At 42.7% G+C, this 22,836-nt stretch overlaps 2 protein-coding genes across 2 annotated transcripts; one reads left to right on the top strand and one right to left on the bottom strand.

Annotated features, from left to right (window-relative positions):
* Nucleotides 1–7,035: 7,035 nt before the first annotated feature.
* On the top strand, nucleotides 7,036–18,633 carry LOC128701301 (serine-rich adhesin for platelets). The gene is made up of 4 exons (XM_053794959.2): nucleotides 7,036–7,260; nucleotides 11,671–11,786; nucleotides 13,192–13,376; nucleotides 16,152–18,633. Exons 1-4 carry the CDS (start codon nucleotides 7,051–7,053, stop codon nucleotides 16,877–16,879), a joined length of 1,239 nt encoding a protein of 412 aa, XP_053650934.2. The 5' UTR covers nucleotides 7,036–7,050; the 3' UTR covers nucleotides 16,880–18,633.
* LOC138854860 (elastin-like) lies at nucleotides 17,839–21,385 on the bottom strand. The gene is made up of 3 exons (XM_070100224.1): nucleotides 21,318–21,385; nucleotides 18,331–20,503; nucleotides 17,839–18,255 (listed from the first exon to the last, which is right to left on the bottom strand). The coding sequence occupies exons 1-2, from the start codon at nucleotides 21,383–21,385 to the stop codon at nucleotides 18,670–18,672; spliced, it is 1,902 nt and encodes a 633-aa protein (XP_069956325.1). The 3' UTR covers nucleotides 17,839–18,255; nucleotides 18,331–18,669.
* Between the last annotated feature and the right edge of the window lie 1,451 nt (nucleotides 21,386–22,836).

Raw genomic sequence — 22,836 nt, 5'->3', positions numbered from 1 at the left:
AGATATTACTGACTTCTGGCCTGATAATCCTCCACAGATATTACTGGCTTCTGGCCTGATAGATCCTCCACAGATATTACTGACTTCTGGCCTGATAGATCCTCCACAGATATTACTGGCTTCTGGCCTGATAGATCCTCCACAGATATTACTGACTTCTGGCCTGATAGATCCTCCACAGATATTACTGACTTCTGGCCTGATAGATCCTCCACAGATATTACTGACTTCTGGCCTGATAGATCCTCCACAGATATTACTGACTTCTGGCCTGATAGATCCTCCACAGATATTACTGACTTCTGGCCTGATAGATCCTCCACAGATATTACTGACTTCTGGCCTGATAATCCTCCACAGATATTACTGGCTTCTGGCCTGATAGATCCTCCACAGATATTACTGGCTTCTGGCCTGATAGATCCTCCACAGATATTACTGACTTCTGGCCTGATAGATCCTCCACAGATATTACTGGCTTCTGGCCTGATAGATCCTCACAGATATTACTGGCTTCTGGCCTGATAGATCCTCCACAGATATTACTGGCTTCTGGCCTGATAGATCCTCCACAGATATTACTGACTTCTGGCCTGATAGATCCTCCACAGATGGCCTTACTCCACAGATATTACTGACTTCTGGCCTGATAGATCCTCCACAGATATTACTGACTTCTGGCCTGATAGCTCCTCCACAGATATTACTGGCTTCTGACCTGATAGATCCTCCACAGATATTACTGGCTTCTGGCCTGATAGATCCTCCACAGATATTACTGACTTCTGGCCTGATAGATCCTCCACAGATATTACTGACTTCTGGCCTGATAGATCCTCCACAGATATTACTGACTTCTGGCCTGATAGCTCCTCCACAGATATTACTGGCTTCTGACCTGATAGATCCTCCACAGATATTACCGACTTCTGGCCTGATAGATCCTCCACAGATATTACTGACTTCTGGCCTGATAGATCCTCCACAGATATTACTGACTTCTGGCCTGATAGATCCTCCACAGATATTACTGGCTTCTGGCCTGATAGATCTTCCACAGATATTACTGACTTCTGGCCTGATAGCTCCTCCACAGATATTACTGGCTTCTGACCTGATAGATCCTCCACAGATATTACTGACTTCTGGCCTGATAGATCCTCCACAGATATTACTGACTTCTGGCATGATAGATCCTCCACAGATATTACTGACTTCTGGCCTGATAGATCCTCCACAGATATTACTGGCTTCTGGCCTGATAGATCCTCCACAGATATTACTGACTTCTGGCCTGATAGATCCTCCACAGATATTACTAACTTCTGGCCTGATAGATCCTCCACAGATATTACTGACTTCTGGCCTGATAGCTCCTCCACAGATATTACTGGCTTCTGACCTGATAGATCCTCCACAGATATTACTGACTTCTGGCCTGATAGATCCTCCACAGATATTACTGACTTCTGGCCTGATAATCCTCCACAGATATTACTGGCTTCTGGCCTGATAGATCCTCCACATATATTACTGACTTCTGGCCTGATAGATCCTCCACAGATATTACTGGCTTCTGGCCTGATAGATCCTCCACAGATATTACTGACTTCTGGCCTGATACATCCTCCACAGATATTACTGACTTCTGGCCTGATAGATCCTCCACAGATATTACTGACTTCTGGCCTGATAGATCCTCCACAGATATTACTGACTTCTGGCCTGATAGATCCTCCACAGATATTACTGACTTCTGGCCTGATAGATCCTCCACAGATATTACTGACTTCTGGCCTGATAGATCCTCCACAGATATTACTGACTTCTGGCCTGATAGATCCTCCACAGATATTACTGACTTCTGGCCTGATAATCCTCCACAGATATTACTGGCTTCTGGCCTGATAGATCCTCCACAGATATTACTGGCTTCTGGCCTGATAGATCCTCCACAGATATTACTGACTTCTGGCCTGATAGATCCTCCACAGATATTACTGGCTTCTGGCCTGATAATCCTCCACAGATATTACTGGCTTCTGGCCTGATAGATCCTCCACAGATATTACTGACTTCTGGCCTGATAGATCCTCCACAGATATTACTGACTTCTGGCCTGATAGATCCTCCACAGATATTACTGGCTTCTGGCCTGATAATCCTCCGCAGATATTACTGGCTTCTGGCCTGATAGATCCTCCACAGATATTACTGGCTTCTGGCCTGATAGATCCTCCACAGATATTACTGGCTTCTGGCCTGAAAGATCCTCCACAGATATTACTGACTTCTGGCCTGATAGATCCTCCACAGATATTACTGGCTTCTGGCCTGATAATCCTCCACAGATATTACTGGCTTCTGGCCTGATAGATCCTCCACAGATATTACTGGCTTCTGGCCTGATAGCTCCTCCACAGATATTACTGGCTTCTGGCCTGATAGATCCTCCACAGATATTACTGGCTTCTGGCCTGATAGATCCTCCACAGATATTACTGGCTTCTGACCTGATAGATCCTCCACAGATATTACTGACTTCTGGCCTGATAGATCCTCCACAGATATTACTGGCTTCTGGCCTGATAGATCCTCCACAGATATTACTGGCTTCTGGCCTGATAGATCCTCCACACATATTACTGGCTTCTGGCCTGATAGATCCTCCACAGATATTACTGGCTTCTGGCCTGATAGATCCTCCACAGATATTACTGGCTTCTGGCCTGATAGATCCTCCACAGATATTACTGGCTTCTGGCCTGATAGATCCTCCACAGATATTACTGGCTTCTGGCCTGATAGATCCTCCATAGATATTACTGACTTCTGGCCTGATAGATCCTCCACAGATATTACTGGCTTCTGGCCTGATAGATCCTCCACAGATATTACTGGCTTCTGGCCTGATAGATCCTCCACAGATATTACTGACTTCTGGCCTGATAGATCCTCCACATATATTACTGGCTTCTGGCCTGATAGATCCTCCACAGATATTACTGACTTCTGGCCTGATAGATCCTCCACAGATATTACTGGCTTCTGGCCTGATAGATCCTCCACAGATATTACTGGCTTCTGGGCTGATAGATCCTCCACAGATGTTACTGGCTTCTGGCCTGATAGATCCTCCACAGATATTACTGACTTCTGGCCTGATAGATCCTCCACAAATATTACTGACTTCTGGCCTGATAGATCCTCCACAGATATTACTGACTTCTGGCCTGATAGATCCTCCACAGATATTACTGGCTTCTGGCCTGATAGATCCTCCACTTGACCTTGTAAAGTGACATATCTTTTTTTTACGGTTCTTTGGTCCTGGTCCCCGAATCTTGAAGAATCCTGGGCAGAGGCGACATATATTAAATACCATTACCCATCCTGTGGGCGGTATGCTGAGCATTTAGGGCAAATTAGGTCAATTTTGTCCCAGGATGCGACCCACACTAGTCGACTAACACTCAGGTACCCATTTTACTGATGGGTGAAAATAGACAACAGGCGTAAAGAAACACGCCCAATGTTTCTACCCTCGCTGGGAATCGAAACTAGGCCCTCGCCGTGTGAAGAGAGAGCTTTAGTCCCCAGGCCACGGGGCACCAGAGGGTTATAATTTGGTAAAACCCGTGTTATCTGATGAACAAACCTCTACAGTTGAATATACAGCTGCTGCATCAGGAACGTAACTCTGCTCTTGAGACTTCAAACAAGTAGTTACAAAAGACAGAGATAATTGATCATCTTCGTCACAGGTGCGCAAATATTGGATGGCTGCTGGTGCAAGGAAGTCATTGCCTGCAGTGTGCGTGTCACAGCCTCAGCTTCTCACAAACAAATGAGAAGCACCAGCCCGGCGGTAATGGTGAACCGGCCATAACTGCCCACCAAGCACACACTCACGACCCAAGCTGACAACAATCTCAGCATAGCATTACAACACCACAATACAATGTGGACTGTCTTGCGAATGCAAGTCATCTGAGTGACCAAGCCATTGACCAAGCTTAAGCTGACACCGGGATGATCCTGAACTGTTAAATAATGGCACGATAACCTCCTGCGCATGAGATAACAGAATTTATATGAGAGTGGCGTTTATCAATGTCAGTAAACTTTCAAGTCATCGTAACGCAGGTCTTCCAGTGACTCGCGGAAAACAAATATGTTGGCTGAGCATAAAGGTAAGGAAGACAGAATAAGACTGGACTGAGATTTATAATCTTGTCACAGAGAGGTAGAGGAATGTAAAGTAAAAGGACACAAGTGCAACTAATGTGACATTTTATTGTGGCAACGTTTCGCTCTCCAGGAGCTTTGTCAAGTCATCGTTTAGCTTGACAAAGCTCCTGGAGAGCGAAACGTTGCCACAATAAAATGTAACATTAGTTGCACTTGTGTCCTTTTACTCTACATATTGTCGGTAATTCTAGCAACAATATTGTCGGTAGAGGAATGTAAGAGACTTGGGGTAACGAAGCCAGAACTTAAGTTCAAGGATCACAATAACATTACTGTCACAACTACATAGAAAATAAGTCTGGATAACAAGAAACTTCAAAACAAGAGATGCCAAACCCCGAATGGTAATAAATCACTTTGAATTTCTTGGGTTATACTAGGTAATTTACACATATGTTAAGAACATAAGAAGATAAGAAAAAAAGAACACTGCAGCAGGCCTACTGGCCCATGCGGAGCAGGTCCATGCCAACCCCCGGCTTAAACCAATGGCCCACCCAGTCAGGTCACCTCCACTTAAGGAAGGAGCACGAGATCTGACCCAGTAGCACAAGCTAGTCAGGCCCAACTCACACCCACCTACACCCACTCATGTATTTATCTAACCCATTTTTAAAACTACACAACGTCTTAGCTTCTATAACAGCCATACCCCCGGCCGGGGGTATGGTTTATTTGCAATCGTGTCATTACGATTTCTTAAGTCAGTTCTATAACAGCACTCGGGAGTTACGTATAATAATTGTACTTATGTATATCTATACCTAAATAAACTTACTAATGATACTTTTAAAGGGTCTCGTACTCTCGAATAATGTTGTAGACTAATAACCCCATTTAAGGCAGGTGAGATTACAAATTTTGAGCACGTACAGAGAACTTTCACTGCACTTATTAATGGAATCACACATTAAACTGTACGTAGTCTGTATGAGACACAGCTCAGAAAGATACATTATAATTCTCAAATTAAAATTGTTGCTTACGACTGAGGGAGATACAGTAAACACTACAATACATCCTCTTCAAAGATCTGTAAGTACACTAAGAAATAACTAGATCAGTACACAAGGTCACTAACTACCAGCAGGTTTTCTCTCAATATAAGTGAAATTACCAAGTGATTCTAAACTGTCTTCATGAGAGAACTTGCAAGACGTTATAGAACACACAAGCTGATATAAATACATTATAACCAGTTGCGGACATACATTTTCGTGTGCCTGAAGTCTATGTAGAGTGCGGATATATGGTTCAGAGAACCTGAAGTCTATGTAGAGTGCGGATATATGGTTCAGAGAACCTGAAGTCTATGTAGAGTGCGGATATATGGTTCAGAGAACCGCCAGGATAATGACTTGGACACTTGTGCAACACAAGACTGATGGACTGACCATATCGACTCCAGACTGAGGAACTTCTTATACTCCTGATCTTCAGCCATTCTTCTCTGTATTGGACTAAGGAAACCACCAACTGGCGAAACGTTTCCACAATAAAGATACCCAAGTGTTGCACAAGTGTCTAATTCATAATGTATACAGAGTGCATGGTATACAAGACATGTCTACAGGTGAACTGATTATACCAAGAGTATATACACCGTGAGGTGTATGCCTCTCCTTGTATATACAATGAGGGATTACGTTAGTTTCCTTTTTAAGAAATTAAGATGTTCTAAACTGGTGGTGAACAGGTTACGTGCAGTTATAATGACCCTCGTGTAGTCGATAGGTTTTAAACCCCATGAACCAACCGGGAACTTACCCATAAAAATCAGGATGTACGGATGTTAACAGTGCAATACTCAACTGTAGATTGTTATGGAGGCGTAATTATTGGTAGTCCTGGGAAGAGCCCAGCCTGTCCACGCGTCTGGTCGCCATGCTATCAAGACATATATATATATATATATATATATATATATATATATATATATATATATATATATATATATATATATATATATATATATATATATATATATTACACTGTTAACAGTAACGGGTCACCACATGGTTAAGACCAGTGTCAGGAAACACTACTCCTGTTTCCTGACGAAGACGAATACAACAACAACCGGGAACACCAACAGCCTGATTGACCAGGAGGCTTGCTGCGAGACCGGGTCGTGGGGGACCATGACCCAGCGGAACAAAGCAGGAAAAACATCACAAAAATATTTATGGTAATTATGAAGCGAGTGAATCTAAAAGTATAGTAGAGAGGTAAAGATGGAGTAAACCGGGGAGATAAAGAGCGGAGGAGGAAGGGAGGGAAAGATGAGGGAAAAATGAGAGACAGGCATGGAGGGAATGAGGCAGCCATGGAGGGAGGCAAGCAGGCATGGAGGGAATGAGGCAAGAATGAAGGGAGGGAGGGAATGAGACAGTCATAGAGGGAGAGAGTGACTCTGAGTGATATAAGCATGGAGGGAGGGAGGCAGACATAGAGTGAGACAGGCATGAAGGGAGTGAGACAGGCATGAAGGGAGTGAGACAGGCATAAAGAGAGTGAGACAGGCATGGAGTAAGACAGGCATGAAGGGAGTGAAACAGGCATGAACGGAGTGAGACAGGCATGAAGGGAGTCAGGTAGGCATTGAGGGAGTGAGGTAGACATGCGAAGTGAGGTGAGCATTGAGGGAGAGAGTGAGGCAGGCAATGAGGGAGAAAGTGAGGCAGGCATTGAGGGAGAGTGAGGCAGGCATTGAGGGAGGGAGGGAGCGAGAGTAGTGTTGGAGAGAAGGGGAGGGTCATGGTAGACATGTTGCAACAACATATATATATATACATATATATGCGTGTATATGTTCCAGCAGTCAGTGATTGCTTAACATCAGTAGGGAGAGCATCGTCTCCCTCTCTCCACTACACCGGTGTCTGGATCCTCCCAACACACTGCTGTCTTCTTGTTAAGTCACAGAACTCAGGTGCAGCAGCACACTTCACAACACACTGTAAGAGCTGGCTTCCTTGCAGAGCTTCGTCAAACTTACACCATAACATGGTAAGATGAAAATTTCAACCAATTTTGATGCTGGTGAATGGATCTTGATTCAAGGAATTGGAGCTACCCTCCGCTTCCAGGAGCTTTGTAAAGCTGCAATGGCTTGACACAGCTCCTGGAGAGCGAAACGTTGCCATAATAAAATGTCGTATTAGTTGCTCATGCGTCCTTTTACCTAACAAATTACGATTAACCCGTAGGTATTATACAGCGCCTGGGGGGGTGGGGAGGCATTCAGGCTCAATTCAAGGAACTGGATCACAGATCCAATTCCTTAGATCAAGAGCCCCTCTCCAGCATCATGAACTTCCCTTGAGGGGTTTGTATTAAGAACCCTTTTACTGGCATCATGGCTCCCTTTCCCACTGAAGAGTTTCAGTAATAATAGAGTAACATGTCACAGAGATTAATGTCTTGCCTGTCTCTATATTCCTCAGTGACTAATTAAGCATTGGTCAAGAAAATTACCATTAGGCTAACTTCGATTACATTATATTTAGTTTGATCATCGTTTGTGTACATGTCAGACTTACTAGGAGTCGGGTAATTAATATTAGTACCATAAGAACTGTAATCAGCTCAGTTTGTAATGTAATGTAATATAATAACAATAATGAGTCCTAATTGATTACATATTGTACTTTCTGAACTTTATTAGGACTGGTACTGTTTCCTGTACTATTACATGGATTATGATATAATTAACATAGTGATAATACCTTTATGTTTAAAAAAGGTTGACAAGGCACTTAAAAAACTGCATTGAAAGATTTTTATCCCTTGATAATGTTGCTCGACTTACATGAAGTCATTAACTTTTTCAACAGAGTTAGGAAGAACCTCATTACCTTATTTTTTTTGCTAGTTAATCTTATTAAATAACAACCAAAGATTTTATCAGCTATTTTGGAAAAAATACTCTTAATTTTCCTATTGTAAAAACTCATAATCGCTTCAACTTGACAAAAGTTCACCCGTATCTTGCTAAAATGTTATATAAATACTGAAATTTAACATCACGTATGACCTACAATGTTTTTGTGACTGAATTCATGTCCGTATAAACAACTAATTACGACTGTAACTACATTATAAAGATGTAACTATCTCATTACTACTGTAAACCTGTTGAGCTATCAAGACTCTGCTGCCCAGTCCCTGGACCCAATACGTGCCCCTGTAATGGAACTGCGTACAGGATGGGCATTTGGGTATATAATAAAGTTAATAAACCAGTTCATCTTTATCTTTCTAGGCCAGGCTGCTGGGGGAGGGGGAGGGGTTACCCAATTTAAACCAGTAGACAATATTTATCCCAATATTCAGGAGCGAGTGAGTGTACTTCACCCAGCACGTTGTTAACAGTAAAGAGAAAGTTATGGTAGGATGACTGGGATCTTCAGTGTGTTGGTGAGTGAATGACGGTACCCAACCACAGTCAACACTACCACGGTACCCAACCACAGTCAACACTACCACGGTACCCAACCGCAGTCAACACTACCATGGTACCCAACCACAGTCAACACTACCACGGTACCCAACCAGTCAACACTACCACGGTACCCAACCACAGTCAACACTACCACGGTACCCAACCAGTCAACACTACCACGGTACCCAACCACAGTCAACACTACCACGGTACCCAACCACAGTCAACACTACCACGGTACCCAACCACAGTCAACACTACCACGGTACCCAACCACAGTCAACACTACCACGGTACCCAACCAGTCAACACTACCACGGTACCCAACCACAGTTAACACTACCAAGGTACCCAACCAGTCAACACTACCACGGTACCCAACCACAGTCAACACTACCACGGTACCCAACCACAGTCAACACTACCACGGTACCCAACCACAGTCAACACTACCACGGTACCCAACCAGTCAACACTACCACGGTACCCAACCACAGTCAACACTACCACAGTACCCAACCACAGTCAACACTACCACGGTACCCAACCACAGTCAACACTACCACGGTACCCAACCACAGTCAACACTACCACGGTACCCAACCACAGTCAACACTACCACGGTACCCAACCACAGTCAACACTACCACGGTACCCAACCACAGTCAACACTACCACGGTACCCAACCACAGTTAACACTACCACGGTACCCAACCACAGTCAACACTACCACGGTACCCAACCACAGTCAACACTACCACGGTACCCAACCACAGTCAACACTACCACGGTACCCAACCAGTCAACACTACCACGGTACCCAACCACAGTCAACACTACCACGGTACCCAACCACAGTCAACACTATCACGGTACCCAACCACAGTCAACACTACCACGGTACCCAACCACAGTCAACACTACCACGGTACCCAACCACAGTCAACACTACCACGGTACCCAACCACAGTCAACACTACCACGGTACCCAACCACAGTCAACACTACCACGGTACCAACCACAGTCAACACTACCACGGTACCCAACCAGTCACCACTACAACGGTACCCAACCACAGTCAACACTACCACGGTACCCAACCACAGTCAACACTACCACGGTACCCAACCACAGTCAACACTACCACGGTACCCAACCACAGTCAACACTACCACACTACCACGGTACCCAACCAGTCACCACTACCACGGTACCCAACCACAGTCAACACTACCACGGTACCCAACCACAGTCAACACTACCACGGTACCCAACCACAGTCACCACTAAAACGGTACCCAACCACAGTCAATGCTACCACGGTACCCAACCACAGTCAACACTACCACGGTACCCAACCACAGCCACCACTACCACGGTACCCAACCACAGTCAAAACTACCACGGTACCCAACCACAGTCAACACTACCACGGCACCCAACCACAGTCACCACTACCACGGTACCCAACCACAGTCAACACTACCACGGTACCCAACCACAGTCAACACTACCACGGTACCCAACCACAGTCAACACTATCACGGTACCCAACCACAGTCACCACTAAAACGGTACCCAACCACAGTCAACACTACCACGGTATCCAACCACAGTGAACAGTATCACGGTACCCAACCACAGTCACCACTAAAACGGTACCCAACCACAGTCACCACTAAAACGGTACCCAACCACAGTCACCACTACCACGGTACCCAACCACAGTCACCACTACCACGGTACCCAACCACAGTCAACACTACCACGGTACCCAACCACAGTCACCACTACCACGGTACCCAACCACAGTCACCACTACCACGGTACCCAACCACAGTCACCACTACCAGATGTACACCAAACGAAATATAAACTTTGTCTGATGGACAACTGTCGCACCTTACGTCGTTATGTATTCGAAAACAATAAAATTAATGAATTCAGAGACAACTCACTTAGAAATGTTCCAGAAATGGCAAAGTATTTTGTCAACAGTAGCATATTACCATTCTGTAAAAAAACACCCTGACTTGTAACTAACTCATAACCACTTAAAGCTGTTTAAATTCAGCCATACCCTGTTAAAATATAAGGTATATAGATAATTATCGCATATAAGTCTCATTAGAATTGTGATTGGATATAAACATGTAAACAGTTCATTACCACTGTAAACCAAGGTAAAGAGAAAATGGTGTAATAGTTGTGATATACAGTTGAAGAGAGTTACTGTAAACAAGTGTTACTAAGCTGCCAACATCAGTTCTGTGGAAAACAGGAATTTATGATTCAAGGTAGGAGGCGCCCAAGAGTAAGAGATAGGGAAAGGGTACCTGAATAAGAGAACCTTAAAAAATTACAGGTACAGTTGAAGGTAAGGTCTGGAAGGAGGATGTGTTTCAGTGGTTCTGAGGATAGCAACGTTACAATATTAGTGTCAGTTGAAGAAATCGTTGTTACACCAACCCCACCTTACTGGTGGAATTCTAAAATTAACTAATTAAACGAAGAGTCGGAGAAAATGACGTAAGTTATCTAGTACAAGAAAAATTTCAAGGTGTAAATACTGTATATAATTATCGCATGGGGAAATTTACTTATAAAGAAAAAAATAACACTTGTAAATTAGACCATGGAATAATAATAGTTTAAATATTTTAATAAAATGAATACGTAAGATGACTCTGGGGTACCAATGGCTGCACTTAAATAGTTATAATACAAATGTAACTTTATTTCCTGGAGACAAAAGAATAATTTAGGTATTCGTACAATGGATGACACACAACACCCACAAGCACCTATATATTACAATAAAAACAAAAGGCAATAACACAAAACACTACAATGCAAAAATAACTTTCCTTACAACACAGACATGACCCGTTATATTTTACATTTCAACCTTGTTTTTTGTAATAATTTGTAACATTGTATATTAAGACTGTTTAAATATTAATATTGTTACAGAGTATTCACGTAACGAGACAACCCAGTAATGTAACGAGGTGTGAGGGAGGATGTCACTGTGGTGCAGTCAGGTTCCAGGTCCTCGCACCTACATCTCCAACTGTTATTGACTGCAAGTATGTATCTCTCTCTCTCTCTCTCTCTTCATATATAACTTTCTCTAGATAAATAATACTATTAATTCGCATGACAAAAATTGGAAATGAATGCTGGAGGAGGTTTCCATCTGTTCTGGAACAAAAAAAAAATAATTTCCAGTTTGTGGATTACTTGTATATTGTTCCAGTCAGGATATTAACGTTCATTCTTCTAATATTCTTGACGTTACAGTAATTCATACATTCTAAACTGTTTGTGTCAGCTTCACAATCTCAGTGTACGACTGGCCGCTAGAAGAAATTATAAATAGCTGCCGAACAATTCGATAAACATTGCTCCGGCTTTGACCACGTAAAAAAGTCTTACAGATTAGTGTAGTTTGCTTACCTAACATAAATGTTGGGGCCCAGTCCCTGGATGTTCCTCTGTAATCATTCTACTACCACTCACAGGATGGATATGGAGCACACGATGAAGAATTAGACACATGTACAACATCTGGGTATCTTTATCAATATTAATTCAAGGACATAATTGGAAGACAGCAGAACTATATGCAAAAGATAAGGTAATCAGTCCCTCAGCCTTGGAGTTGGTGAAGAGTTCCGTAGTCGTGAAGAGTCTGAAACACAGGCATGTAGGTAGGAAGTAGATTAGCTGGTACACTCGCCGGCCCGGGGCTTTTCCAAGAGGTGGTCCGACCTTGGCCCCTTGTCGTGGGAGTGTCTCAGACCAATGTCTGCCATGGGAGGAGGTACAAGTACCTCCTCGTCTTCTGGGATCAGCTGTCCCCAGACCTGGCCCCATTCCCCGCCCCCACGGGGCTCAGAGGAAGAAGCTAGACACCTTGGGCTCCCACAAACCCCGCCCACACTGGGCTCGAAGGGTGTGGCAGCTGCATAGCAGCAGACGATGTCAGGAGGTGCAAAGACAGCAAGCATTACAGGATCCTTTTCGAGCCACACCCCAGCTTTGGGCATTAAGCCCGAGCGCTGGGGAAGCTCAAGAATGCCTCTTGCTGTGTGTGATACTGCTGCTACTACATTTGTCCGTTGCACTTGAGCATGAAGACTGGCGCTTATATACTGGCGTCAGGCTGAGGGACTGATTACCTCACCTTTTGTATATAGTTCTGTCCTACAATTATGTCCTTGAATTTGCATTGATAAAGCCACTGGATGACGAAACGTCTACAATAAAGATACCCAGATGTTGCACATGTGTCTAATTCTTTATCTTGTCGGTATTTTATACTATACATGTACAACATGGAGTTCATAGTTAAGCTATCAAACTAAACCACGGAACGGGTGGGGCTTGTTTGTAATCGTGTTATTACGATTTAGTGAGTCGTATAACTAAGATCAGGATAGCTGATTGTATATAAATTAGAGAAATAACCATCCCACTTTTCTTTCACAGTTGCAGCATCTGCCTTAAGAAACAGAACAAGCACTTCTTGGTACCTTCAAGTTCCTTTAAGCTATTATCAGGACACGACTGCCTGACCACCTACTCCTTCAACACCCACACAGCTAAGCACACATTCTGCAGCGTCTGTGGCGTCCAGTCCTTCCACATCCCCAGCTCTCCTCCAGATTCCTACGGTCAGTGCATCAGTGTTAACCCATCTTCATATATAATTGAAATAGTGAGCATTTCAATGAGAGTAACATTGACACTAATGGCTAGTTGACTGCTGTAATGACCCTCGTGTATTTAACATACATTAACTTTACAGTTTATGTGTAAATGCATATTACGGATACTTCAGTTTATGTGTAAATACATATGGATACTTCAGTCCATAAAATAGGGACTAAAAATATATGTATATGCACAGATGCAGGACCGGGCCGCGGGGACTAATTTCCTGAATGGTCTACAAGTAGCCTAAATTTACCGTCAGTGTGTTAGGGTCACGTGACCGTCTAGCACCTACACACCACCATCATTAATACAAATACAAACACAAATTTTATTTCTTTGCAAAGGTTATAATGTGTGATTTACATTTTATGGTGTTGTTAAGTACAAAGAAAGCCATTAACATACCGGGGCATTTCGGGCAGACTAATCCTGATTCTTATAGACTACTTAGAATAAGAGAATAAGATGTTTATTTTGACATGATATATGGTTGTACAGAGGAATATAATAGTTGGGTGTACATGCCAAAAGCCCCTTTGTAAGTAGAGCATTTCGGACAAACTTAAAAATTAACTTAAGATTAGGAAGGCAATAACAGTTCATATAGTCATTAGATAAGTTACAGTGAGTACGAGAAGTTTGAATATTATGTTAGGTAATGCTACATGGCTTTGATATTCTAGTAGAGAATAATTACAATATTGAATTAGTTTATCAAGATTACAACAGTACAATAGAACAATTTAAAACAATTTACAATATGATGTATTACAATTTAGTACTATTTAAAACAATGAAATTTAGACAACCTAATTTGGAAGTAGTAACTGGTTGAGTAATTTGGAAGTAGTAATTGGTTGAGTAATTTGGAAGTAGTAATTGGTTGAGTAATTTGGAAGTAGTAATTGGTTGAGTAATTTGGAAGTAGTAATTGGTTGAGTAATTTGGAAGTAGTAACTGGTTGAGTAATTTGGAAGTAGTAATTGGTTGAGTAATTTGGAAGTAGTAATTGGTTGAGTAATTTGGAAGTAGTAATTGGTTGAGTAATCCTTAGCACAATGAGTAGCTGTTGAGTAACTGGAAGGTGTTAGGTACAGTTTGTCTGGTTAAATTAGGGTGATGAGGTGATGTCTTAGTACGTAGTGCCTTAAACTGATTTACAGACAGTGATCCTTTAGTTTGTTCTGGCAATGAATTCCAGATCTTCGGGCCCTTTACGTGCATATCATTTTTGCATAGGGAGAGATGGACATGTGGGAAATCGAAGAGTGATTTGTGTCTCGTATTATGGTTGTGTGTTCTGTTATAGTTATCAAGGAGTTTAAGAGGAGAGTTTATATTTGAGCATAGTGTTCTGTGTATGTAGTAGGCACAATAATAAGTGTGGATGTTTTGTATATTAAGCAAGTTAAGACTCTTGAAAAGTGGTGGAGTGTGTTGTCTAATGCAGGAGTTAGTAATCAGTCGCACTGCAACTTTTTGCTGGGTTATTAAAGGCCTAAGATGATTTGCGGTTTACCTGGACTTTACCTGGAAAGAGTTCCGGGGGTCAACGCCCCCGCGGCCCGGTCTGTGACCAGGCCTCATGGTGGATCAGAGCCTGATCAACCATGCACAAATACCATAGGTGAGGTAAGGGTAAATGAGAGAATGGTACAAAGCTAGAAGACCTGATTGGGGTACATAGTACCGTATCTTTTAAAGGATGCCTACTGTTTTGGAGACTTTTTTTTTTTTTGGAAATTTGCTGTATGTGTGTCTTGCTGTATAGCCCTTGTGGCTTAGCGCTTATTTTTTATTATAATAATAATGCGTGTGTGTGTCTGAAATTTGAGACTGTAGTCAAGGTGGAAACATAGGAATTTGCCCTCTGTCTGTCTAGAAATGGGTGAACCATTTATCAATATGTTTAGCTGTACATATGAAGCTGTTTCCAGACAGCAAGAAGTAGGTATTGTCTATATTGAGCGTAAGTTTGTTAGTAGTAAACACACTTAACTAAACATACCTGGAGACTATTAGAGTGGTAAATTTTAATTATTCATTATTTTCCCTTATTACTAAAGTGACGTAAGGTTACAATTAATCTAGAAAATAATGACAAACATTTTCTCTCAGACCAAAGCAGGACTCAGACTTGCTCACTCTTCATCTAGGTACACTGTACTGACGCCATACACCCAGACCCCAGATAACTACGGGAGTAAACAATAAAAATGTATACTCGGTAAACTACCACAACTTGGCAAACCCTTAGTTTGACAAATTTCTCCTGACCTCACCTTGTTACTGACCTCTTCTTGCTACTTATATAATAGTTCTTCCTGGTATATTCTGTTGACTTGAAAACCGGAATAAAGTTTCCTATTTCTGCTCTTATTTTTCTCTTCTAAATCACCATCACCATCACCACACGCAAAACCATCCCCAACATCACCACCCTCAACACCACCATCACCACTCCCAACACCACCACCACCACTCCCAACACCACCATCACCATCCCCAACACCACCATCACCACCCCCAACACCACCATCACCCCCAACAACGCCATCACCACCCCAGCACCACCATCACCACCTCAACAACACCATCACCACTCCCAACACCACCATCACCAACCCCACACCACCATCACCACTCCCAACACCATCACCACTCCCAACACCACCATCACCACTCCTACTGCCAGAGTTTAGTATGAATCAATGTGTTCCTCTCTCTCACAGGAGTGGCGCCTCACTGCTTGGATGACGGATCTATCAAGAAGGTCACTTACAAGAAGGTTGATGGCAAGAGCTCTGTTCCGGCCGTTCACAAGGACTCAAACAGTGACAGAAACAATGGTAACACCACTGCCCAGTCATCTCCGAATACAGTGAACAAGAACCTCAAAAATACCTCGCAGAACCTCACAAGCGAAATAACTGATAAGAACTCGCGGCAATCCACGCCGAAAACCTCTTCTCGCGACAAAGCAGAGGATAAGAAAAATAAGAAATGCAGCAATAAGAACTCTACAGTCGACAAGGCACTTAAACTAGTTATTCAAAAGAATTCGAGCGTAGATAAAAACGCAAGTAAGAGCCCAGCATCTTCACAGTCAGACGCCATCAAGGACACCAGAAAACAAGAACAGAACGGTACTATAAGTACAAGTGGTAAGAAGCAGGAGACCACACAAGCCTCCTCCACCGCCGTCACACACAGTGGGAAGAAGGAAGGAGACTCATCTCTTTGTTACACTGTCAACTCAAAGAGGATAAATCAAGGAGCCTCCACCTCCTCATCAGCTTCCTCCTGTTCATCATCATCCATTACCTCCTCATCATCATCCACCTCTTCTTCCTTCTCGCACAGGAACTTCATCGTCACTAAGGTGGACGACAAGAACTATGTGCAGTTCTTGCACATGAACTCCATACCAAGGCAAGACAATGAAGTCAGCTTGTTGTGACGTTCAACCACACATTAGTCGAGTTTACATTTATTACTAAACTTTGCTTGAAATATTCCATGGAATTTACCTTTAGCATTAGCTCTCCGTTTTATTTTTTTAATTTCTGGGAATTTTTGCGAGGTTTCCTGTTGTGGTAATGCAACATTAGGACAGTAGGAAACCGTCAAAAAGTTGCATGAACGGGTATGTCTGTGACAACATTATGGTAGAACTGTGAGAGTCCTCTTGATTTTGTAAGGATATAATCTACAAAGTGGCTCTTGTCATGGCAAAATCTTGACTCTTTCTTCAGAGAAATGCATAATTTGTATTATAAACCACTACAGATATATGTATGTAGTATGGTGGTTGTCTCCTTAAACCGTCGCTATAGTTTTCACTTGTTTGCTTTTTTATGTGTACCTCAGGATTGGTGAATTGTGACCCGTCCCCATTTTAATTTTACTCCGTATATGCAACTTTTTGCTTCATGTAAGTCAGTCATGTTTTATTCCATTAGAATATGCTTCCTCCAATACCATGTGCTGCCACTTTAATAATCTTCTCTCTGGGTCTTTATTAAAATAGAAACAAGTAACTTGGTATTTATGGTTCAGGTTCTTCAATTACATCTAAATTATTTACGAAGGTCTTTATATTTGCCAGAACTTGAACAAGGCAAATTATATAATTGGTTCTGTAACAAGCTGCTTAAAAAAAACAATCCTGGATGACCTCTAGGAAGTCGTTGCACTTCAGACTTCCCACAAACTTGGCTGAAATAAAAATCCCCTAGGATTACTACATCTTATGTTCTTTGAAGACTTAACGATCTCGTCGTATAGTGCACCTTGACCAGTTTCCAAATTTGGGAGTCTGTATAACATTTCTAATTACAACTTTTCATATCCTAGAGATTCTCTCTCAAGACAAATTATGTATGTATCCTTTAAATGCAGCAATTCAAACTTTCTGGGACACATAGTGCCGCTACTTAACTCCACTCTGCTTCCGGTTATTTTTGTCAACGTGGAACAACGCAAACCCCTGAATGTGGCACTCGGCAAGCACATCTCGACTCAAGATTAAACAACGTCTCAGTTGTTGCAGCGTCGGCAACATATCCTACGCATACAACCAGTCTCAACTTGTTTTTCATGTGTCTAGTGCTAAGAAAGTTCTGTATTTTCTCCTTGTTCATATTTACTTTTCCACTATTTCTGGTATTATCATTACCCATTGTTTCTGACTTTTTTTTATATTATTATTATTATTATAATAAAAAAGAAGCGCTAAGCCACAAGGGCTATACAGCATTTTTTTTTATTTTTTATGTATCGCTCTGCTTGACATCAACTGCCAGTTTTACCTTGCTCCCTTGGTAACTGTTTTACCTTGCTCCCTTGGTAACTGTTTTACCTTGCTCCCTTGGTAACTGTTTTACCTTGCTCCCTTGGTAACTGTTTTACCTTGCTCCCTTGGTAACTGTTAGTGGTACAATCGATACTATTAGTCTTGATTATTTATAATGCCTTGATCTATAGTACCACAATCCCTTGTTTTTCAATAAAGAATCATAACTGTATTTTTTAAACTCGACGCACTACAACAACAGTTGGTTTAGCGTTCCCTTTTGTTAATAATAATGCAGCAACAGTCCTTCGACGTAACAAGGTAATGCTGTTATCCTAGGTAAATGAACGCTTCCTTCATATACATGCCATTTTTAACACAGAAATGGTCCCAATTATTAATAAATGGTACTGCAATGCCTTTATAGTTTTTGTGCAACCAGTAGTTAAGACAAATCACCCTGGACTACAATCTTTACCAACACCGGGTACACCACCATCTTTACCAACACCAGGTACACCACCATCTTTACCAACACCAGGTACACCACCATCTTTACCAACACCGGGTACAACACCATCTTTACCAACACCAGGTACACCACCATCTTTACCAACACCAGGTACACCACCATCTTTACCAACACCAGGTACACCACCATCTTTACCAACACCAGGTACACCACCATCTTTACCAACACCGGGTACACCACCATCTTTACCAACACCAGGTACACCACCATCTTTACCAACACCAGGTACACCACCATCTTTACCAACACCGGGTACACCACCATCTTTACCAACACCAGGTACAACACCATCTTTACCACCACCGGGTACACCACCATCTTTACCAACACCAGGTACAACACCATCTTTACCACCACCGGGTACACCACCATCTTTACCAACACCAGGTACACCACCATCTTTACCAACACCAGGTACACCACCATCTTTACCAACACCGGGTACACCACCATCTTTACCAACACCGGGTACACCACCATCTTTACCAACACCGGGTACACCACCATCTTTACCAACACCGGGTACACCACCATCTTTACCAACACCAGGTACACCACCATCTTTACCAACACCAGGTACACCACCATCTTTACCAACACCGGGTACACCACCATCTTTACCAACACCGGGTACACCACCATCTTTACCAACACCGGGTACACCACCATCTTTACCAACACCAGGTACAACACCATCTTTATCAACACCGGGTACACCACCATCTTTACCAACACCGGGTACACCACCATCTTTACCAACACCGGGTACAACACCATCTTTACCAACACCGGGTACACCACCATCTTTACCAACACCGGGTACACCACCATCTTTACCAACACCGGGTACACCACCATCTTTACCAACACCAGGTACAACACCATCTTTATCAACACCGGGTACACCACCATCTTTACCAACACCGGGTACACCACCATCTTTACCAACACCGGGTACACCACCATCTTTACCAACACCGGGTACAACACCATCTTTACCAACACCAGGTACACCACCATCTTTACCAACACCGGGTACACCACCATCTTTACCAACACCGGGTACACCACCATCTTTACCAACACCGGGTACACCACCATCTTTACCAACACCAGGTACACCATCTTTACCAACACCGGGTACACCACCATCTTTACCACCACCGGGTACACCACCATCTTTACCAACACCAGGTACACCACCATCTTTACCAACACCAGGTACACCACCATCTTTACCAACACCGGGTACACCACCATCTTTACCAACACCGGGTACACCACCATCTTTACCAACACCAGGTACACCACCATCTTTACCAACACCGGGTACACCACCATCTTTACCACCACCGGGTACACCACCATCTTTACCAACACCAGGTACACCACCATCTTTACCAACACCAGGTACACCACCATCTTTACCAACACCGGGTACACCACCATCTTTACCACCACCGGGTACACCACCATCTTTACCAACACCGGGTACAACACCATCTTTACCAACACCGGGTACACCACCATCTTTACCAACACCGGGTACACCACCATCTTTACCAACACCGGGTACAACACCATCTTTACCAACACCAGGTACACCACCATCTTTACCAACACCGGGTACACCACCATCTTTACCAACACCGGGTACAACACCATCTTTACCAACACCGGGTACACCACCATCTTTACCAACACCGAGTACAACACCATCCCAGCAAACTGCCACATATGACAAGGATCCTTTCCGTCTTCTTAACTATGTCTATCGCTGTCCTGCACCTGGTAAGTGGGTCGTCGCCTCCACGCTTGCCAAACATCATTTCTGCCAGTACTGAGGCAGATAATGGGGTTGTTCCCATTACCAGATATTATGTTTCATAATCTGCTAATGATATCCTTTATCATAGTCAGAGAAAAATAACCTCTGCCTCCTATTCCTGTAAAAAAAAAACAGACCTGTCCATGAGTTTTATCTGAGAATCCCTTACTGCAACAACATTCTTACCTTCTTCAGTGGTTGCTGTCGTGCCCTCGATGGTTGAACATTTCTTTGGCAACAGCGAAAAAATTGTTAGTCGACAGCAACTTCTTCAGTTTTCTTCATCGTCAGCTTCAATCTCTTATTACAGACAAATTTACATTTATTACGGCTGCTATCTTCTTCCTTGTACCGGAAATGATTCGTCTTGTTCTCTCTCGAAGTTGTATCTTCCTAGCTTCCACCATTTCAGCCTTCACTTGAAAGTACTGCTGCTCGAAACTCAGGGAAGACATCCTCAGCACTTGAACTGCACAAGCACAGAGAATCCACTAAGCACGTCCTCACAGGACACAAGTCAACTTATTACTCAAACACAGGTCAGCTCTACTTACACAGGGAAACTTACTACTGACACAGCTCAGCTCTACTGATAAAGTTTTGTAAGTAAACTCAAAATATATACGAGTATATACCGAGAAACGTACATCTGTTTATTTATATAACCTGTTGCATGCAGTGTGTGGAGACTAGTACCTGCCTATTGCCAGTCAACTGCTACTGGCCAGTAAATAGCTACTTACCTGTAGTGAAAATTAATATACTGAGAGGTGTACATTGCATTAGATGATACATGTGGTGGGCACCTCATTTCAGACTACACCACGTCTCGTTTTTTATTATCAGCATTAGTCTAACAGCTATTTCACAGATCTGAATCTTTCCAGATACACTACACATTAGTTCATTACAAGATTCGGCCGATAAGTTCCCTATCGGACCCGATGACACGCGATTTACTCAGCAACATTCAGAACAATGTACACTTTACACCATTTTGGAAGCTCCCTAATGTTGGTTCTTCTGTGACTTGACATTTTCTAAAAGTCACATCTACACTACGTTATATAAACACTATTATATCATTATTATCTAAATTACAGGAAAACTATCCACAGTATGTTAATGATGTCAGCTATGATCTGTATAGGTTGTACATGGTATAAACCTTGGTAATAAATACCGACAAGTTGGTTTAGAAAGACACGTAAGCAAACACTATAACATATTTATTAGAAAACGTTTCGGTCCTGGGACCTTGATCAAGGTCCCAGGACCGAAACGTTTTCTAATAAATATGTTATAGTGTTTGCTTACGTGTCTTTCTAAACCAGGTTGTACATGTACTTGTAGAAATAAATAGTATTATAAATAATCAAATATTAACATGAGCTTAAAATAATTATTAGCTTACAATACTATGGTCTACTTTGTGTCATTCTATAGTAGAATATTCTATGTGAGTTTAAGATCAACCTATTGATTTCCTTGATAAATAAAAGAGAACAACCCCTATGAAAAGCAGACTTGTATTATTATTATAATCAAGGGGGAAGCGCTAAACCCGGAGGATTATACAGCGCCTGGGGGGGGGATGTAGAAGGCATTCAGGCTTAATTCGGGAAACTGGAGTACAGATCCAATTCCCTAAATCAAGAGCCCCTCACCAACATCAAGGAACCTTCCTTGAGGAAAGCAGACTTGTAAATGTGACACAATTTTTGTTGTTATAACTCTACGGGAATCGTCAACCAAGTTTCACTGAGTGTTACCTTGAGGGTGTTGAGGGGTCAACGCCCCCGCGGCCCGGTCCATGACCAAGCCTTGTGGTGGATCAAGGCCTGATCAACCACACTGTTACTGCTGGCCGCAACGTGTGAACCACAGCCCGACTGATCAGTTACACACACAAGAGTTGTGACCCGACCCCTGCAACCACGAATAGGTGAGTACACACACACACACACATTCATAAATACAGAATTTTCTTGGTGTATCTCAATTATTATAATCATTGGGAAGCGCTATACTCGTAGGATTATACAACGCCTGTGGTGGGGGATGGAAGGTATTCAGGCTTACTTCAGGAAACTGGACTATAATATAACTATAATCATGGAACTGGAGCAAAGATTCAATTCCCTAGATCAAGAGCCCTTCACCAGCGTCAAGGAACCTCCCTTGAGGGGAGGTGTATCTAAAAGGTTGAATATTTGGACACTAAGATACAGTGTTCCAGAATATGGCTCTGTCTCTGTCCAC

The sequence above is a fragment of the Cherax quadricarinatus genome, chromosome 72 (genome assembly GCF_038502225.1).
Source record: "Cherax quadricarinatus isolate ZL_2023a chromosome 72, ASM3850222v1, whole genome shotgun sequence".
NCBI lineage: Eukaryota > Metazoa > Arthropoda > Malacostraca > Decapoda > Parastacidae > Cherax > Cherax quadricarinatus.
This window is presented reverse-complemented; position numbering and strand designations above follow the sequence as displayed.

What these genes read in the sequence shown, in the direction of transcription:
- LOC128701301 (XM_053794959.2), top strand. Translation starts at nt 7,051, where the DNA reads ATGCGTGTATATGTTCCAGCAGTCAGTGATTGCTTAACATCAGTAGGG. An exon ending in CAAACTTACACCATAACATG is followed by an intron (nt 7,261 to 11,670) that starts GTAAGATGAAAA and finishes ATATTGTTACAG; the next exon opens with AGTATTCACGTAACGAGACA. An exon ending in CCAACTGTTATTGACTGCAA is followed by an intron (nt 11,787 to 13,191) that starts GTATGTATCTCT and finishes TTTCTTTCACAG; the next exon opens with TTGCAGCATCTGCCTTAAGA.
- LOC138854860 (XM_070100224.1), bottom strand. Translation starts at nt 21,385, where the DNA reads ATGAGGTGCCCACCACATGTATCATCTAATGCAATGTACACCTCTCAG. An exon ending in TATATTAATTTTCACTACAG is followed by an intron (nt 20,504 to 21,317) that starts GTAAGTAGCTAT and finishes ATAGTTAAGAAG; the next exon opens with ACGGAAAGGATCCTTGTCAT.